Source organism: Tupaia chinensis, unplaced genomic scaffold, assembly GCF_000334495.1.
Source record: "Tupaia chinensis unplaced genomic scaffold, TupChi_1.0 Scaffold000054_1, whole genome shotgun sequence".
In the NCBI taxonomy this organism is placed as follows: Eukaryota; Metazoa; Chordata; class Mammalia; order Scandentia; family Tupaiidae; genus Tupaia; species Tupaia belangeri.
Window position 1 is genome coordinate 1,927,575 of NW_006159512.1, and position 4,943 is coordinate 1,932,517.

At 39.6% G+C, this 4,943-nt stretch overlaps 1 protein-coding gene across 5 annotated transcripts in view; it reads left to right on the plus strand.

Moving 5' to 3' along the window:
- Positions 1-6: 6 nt before the first annotated feature.
- The window catches only part of APAF1 (apoptotic peptidase activating factor 1), a 104,800-nt gene continuing 99,863 nt past the window's right edge, over positions 7-4,943 (plus strand). For 4 of the 5 annotated variants that reach the window (XM_006141372.3, XM_027775627.1, XM_027775631.1 and 1 more), the window contains exons 1-3: positions 7-310; positions 3,585-3,763; positions 3,898-4,087. In XM_006141372.3, coding sequence (XP_006141434.1) covers positions 3,626-3,763; positions 3,898-4,087 — 328 coding nt within the window. In that variant the 5' untranslated portion in view covers positions 7-310; positions 3,585-3,625. Of the gene's footprint in view, positions 311-833; positions 883-3,584; positions 3,764-3,897; positions 4,088-4,943 lie in introns of all 5 variants that reach the window. The other variant, XM_014591696.2, reaches the window with a different exon arrangement.

The window sequence follows — 4,943 nt, forward strand, 5'->3', positions numbered from 1 at the left end:
GGAGGGCGGCTCCCGGGTCGGGCCTCCCCTGGGTACCCGGGACTGTGGGGTCTGGCTGTGGGGTGACGCCCACCTCCCCGCCCCTCGGGATCACGGAGGTGGTCTTGTGTCCTGGGGCTGCGGGGACCCAGGTAAGCCACCTGTAAGGCCTGGACCTGTCTCGGGGCGCAGGGGACGTGGAGAACCTGCGCCTCGAGCTCAGCGTTCGCTGCCGGAATCCCGGTTGCTTCTCTACCCCTAACCTGCCCGGATTCTCCTAGTCTGTGCCCGCAGGGCTGCGCTTCCAATCCGACCTGGCACCAAGGTTTGGGTGAGTGTGCCTCCTCGCTTTTCTACCTAGGACAGATTGTTTGGAGATCCAGTAGCAGATTTCTGGGGCTGAGAATTCGGGGACAGGGAATATTTGATAACCATCCTGCTCCTGTACCAGGAAGAGAAATAATCTAATGAGGAAGTAGTAAGCTATGAGGGTTTTCTTGGATGAACTTACTCTTGGTATTTTCCACCTATGAAAGTGTTTAGGTTTTCCATTTTAATGTGGTTACAAAAGGTGAGACTTTGAGAACCTGTTCAGAATATTTCAGTTTGTACAGATTTTAAAATGTGTTTAAATAAGCTTAATGGGTCAACTCGGAAATTAGTTTCTGAAAGCCGAAGAGCCTCTAATTGCTTTGTTTTGGGTCATAACCTAAAACTCCTTTTGTTTTATCCAATTGAATTTCATTACTGTACATTGAGAGACATTTTATGTTCAAAGAAGATAATAAAACTGTTAAAAACATTAAAAATATGATAGTTTTGATTCTCGTCATAACTTTTTTTTTTTGAATCAGTTGGTTTCCTGCCAGTACTGGTCATTTTGCAGACCTTGACAAATAATAGGTAAATGCTCTACTTCCCGTTCTTGCAAGCGCCTACTTTGGGGACTTCAAAACTATAGTCGTTACTGAAGCTTGGTGATTATTTTCCCTCTTCTGTGTGTTCTGAATTACTTGTGCTTATCTTTATCTTGCACTTAGAACGTTCATACTTTAACTCTCTTTTTCTTCTGCTAGATTGTGAATACTTTCAGGGATGTGACTTAGTAATCCCTGAAGTCTCCATGCCTGGTACATAGGAGGGGCTAAAATGTGTAATTAAAAAATAAATTAATGGGGGACTGGCAGGTGGTGTGGTGATTAAGGACCCCACATGACTGACCATGGTTCAAGTCCCGGACCTGGTGGCTTACTTCCTCACTTTCTCTCTCTCACTCTCCCTCTCTGGTCATATTAAAATTAATAAATAAAGTTAAATGAAAATAATTCTTAAAAAATAAATCAATGAGATTATTAGATGGCAAAATGGTTATGTTGCTGGACTCCCATGTAGATAACCACAGTTTGAGTCCTGGACCTTGAAGCTTGAAGCTCACGCCAGGTGCATGTGTGTGTGTATGCCCAAAATCCTGAGAAGAGAATGGAAAAGAAAGGTCAGTGGTGTGGCCATCACCCTTGGAGGGTGATTTCTCACTTTCTGTCTCTCTGTCTCTCTGGCATGCACATGTGCCCTATGGCAAAAGTCTCTCTAAAAAAAAAAAATTGATAAACCTATTTAGACACTCACTGAAACACATTGATTGGGGGGGTCTGTTAATGTTTTATAAGCTTGCAGATACTCTAAACTGGGCTTTATATGGACAGATTTATATTACATTTGAATAAAGTTGATAGAATTTTTTTGAAACCTCTAATGAATAGTCTTTCTTTGTGTCCTCTTGATCGAAGAAATGACTTGGGAGGGTATTTCTTATTACTTTGTGAGAAGTGTGTTTATCAATGAAAACCTAGTGCTGACACCTATCTTGAGGAAAAACTAATAATATTCAATGACATTATGCTCTATTTAGTCTCATACAGTATAAAGAAAACAGGAAGTTTCTAGACATTAGGGCTTAAGTATGATTACTATTTTATCAAATCTTCATTAAAAAAAAATGTATGTTGGGGGGCTAGATGGTGGTGCAGTGATAAAGTGCAATGCTCTGCTAGGTAGTTCCATAAGGGGAGGTTTCTAGTTCAAGTCTGGAGACCTCTCTGAGTACGCTGGGAACCTGTCATGATCTGGGACTGACTGAAGGCTGGGATAGATTGTGAATGAAGACTGTTAGAGATGCTGTCTCTCTGTCTCTCTCACTTAGGGCAGAAATAAATATACTTAATAAATATACTTTAAAAATACAAATATTTTTAAAGAGAAAGTATCGGGGGGCCACCAGATGGTGTAGTGGTTACGTCGCTAGACTCCCACATAGCTGACTGCAGTTCTAATCTGGGACTTGATGGCTTAAAACTCACTCTGGGAGCATGTGTGTGGGTGCCCAAGATCCCAGGAAGAGAATGGAGAAGAAAGGATTGCATGTGGCCATCCCCCTGGGGGTGATTTCTCACTTTCCCTCTCACTGTGTCTTCCACCCCCCCCAGTGCACATGACCTAAGGCAAAAAAACAAACAAACAAACAAACAAACTCAAAAAACGGGAAGTATTTTTGTAAGAAGAAAAAAAAGAGGTAGTGTGTATTGAAGAAATTTCAGACAATATAGAAAGGTATAAAAAAGGGGAAAATCATTTTGATGAACAAATTTCTAAATAGCCCCCTATATATTTATATGCTACCAATTAATTTTTTTGTATAAGATTATATTTGTATTTTTCAATTAGTAATATGTCATGAATATCTTTATATGTTCAGTACATAGAAATGTGACATAACTTTAAATGGTTGTAAATATTCTACTTTATATACATACTCTTATTAATTTTTAATCCATATTCAGAATGATGGACATTCAGGTTTATTTTCTTCCCCACCTCCCTTATCTAAACACTCTCCATTAACTCTTTTTGTAGTACTTTGCAAACATACATAAATATCTCCTTGAGGGAAATTCCTAGAAGTGGGATTTCTGGTTTAAAAATAATGCTTATTGGGGCCAGCAGGTGGTGTGGTTAAAAGCACTAGACTCCCACATGGCTGACCACGGTTCAAGACCCAGACCTGGCAGCTTGCTTTCTCACTTTCCCCCTCTCTTTCGCTCATTCTGTCCCTCTCTGGTCAAATTAAAATAAATAAAAACAAACAAATAAAGTAAAAAAATGCTTATTTTAAACACTTTCTATCTTATAATACCTTCTAGAAAAGATATCAGTTTTGTCTCTTTCCCAAATAGAGCATAAGAATGCTTACTTTCTCATCCCTTCTAAAACATTGGGTTTTGGCCATGTGAAAGAAAAACATCTTTATAAAAAAAAGACTTTTTTTTTTTTTTGCTAGAGTGCTCACTAGAGAAAGAGAAGGCACTCCCCAGTGGGGCCTGGTCACGCCTCAGTTCCTTCTCCATTTCTCCATCCTGTCAGGAATTGGGGCAGGCATACACATGTACCCAATTTGTTTACCAGGGGCGGCTATGTAGGATCTGGCTTCCTTGATCACTAGGTCGTAGGCCTGCCCCGATCGTTTTTCTTTACTTTCTTTATTACAGTGAGGTTATATATCTTTTCATATGTTTATTTACCTGACATATTTTTTGGTGTTTTGCCTGTAGCTGATGGTTGACAGCTCAGGGAGAGAAAAATTCGAAGGAGGATGGATGCAAAAGCACGAAATTGTTTGCTCCAACACAGAGAAGCTTTGCAAAAGGACATCAAGACACCCTACATAATGGATCACATGATTAGTGATGGTGTTTTAACAGTATTGGAGGAGGAAAAAGTAAAAAATGAGGTAAAGTCCTATGAGGCTCTCTATACCATCTTAAAAAGTTTTAGAATTTCAGAACTTGCATGGTGCTCACTAATTTATGTTACAAACATATTCACTGTTGTATACTAAACTACTCAATGTGTACTTTTTTTTAGCCCACTCAACAGCAGCGAGCAGCTACACTCATTAAAATAATACTTAAAAAAGATAACGATTGCTATAAGTCCTTCTACTATGCTCTACTACAAGAAGGATATAAAGATCTTGCAGCGCTCCTCCACAGCAGTCTTCCTGTTGTCTCTTCCTCCAGTGGCAAAGATGCAGTTGGTGAAATAACTTCATTTGGTTTGTATCCATGATACTTTCTATCACATTGCTGTCCCAATAGCTACATTGGTACTCCTTTGTCTTAGCGTAGTTGTAATCTGAAGAGAGTAAGCAGGACACTGAAAAATGGGTGAAAAAATTGTGCTCGTTTTCATTATTTTTTTATTTGCATCCATATTAACTCTCGCAGTTTCTTGTTGCCCCGTGAGCTATTTACCACTGAGACAATATGCATATCCTAATTTTTAGCGATAATAAAGACAACTTTCGACCCTTACTTTCCAGTTAACGTGTGTTTATAGAGTTTATAGGAAAGAATAAGAAATCATTAGAAATTGCTGTTCTTGAAAGGAATTCCACCAACATTCCTTTGTTTCCTTCTTTCCTTTTTTTTTTTTTTTTTTTTTTTTAAATTTTACCAGAAGGTGTGTATATTCGTCTGAGATAGAGGGAGACACAGAGACAGAGAGAGCAAGAAAGCACCCCCAACCCCCATGGGGAGTGGTCCCTTGTAATCTCTTCTTTATTTCTTCCCCTTTTGGGATTTTGCGCATGCATGCACACATGCCCAACATGTTTTTCAAAGCCTCTGGTTCTGGGATTCAAACCATGCAATGGGCCATGAGGGATGCAGCTGCCCTAACCACCACATCATTAGCTGGCCTGGCATTCTTTCCTTTACCCTGTCCTTCATAGTCTTCAATATGAGAGAAAGAGACTGGAGAGTCGGGGAGTAATAGAGTGAGTAAGAGCAGATATAGATGGAGACTACCGACTTCTATAGTTATCTTGGAGGGTACATGCTTTCTTTTGTTCTCCATGTTATTAGAAATCATGAAGTTAATACGCTAGCCACATTTTCTTAATTCTCTTT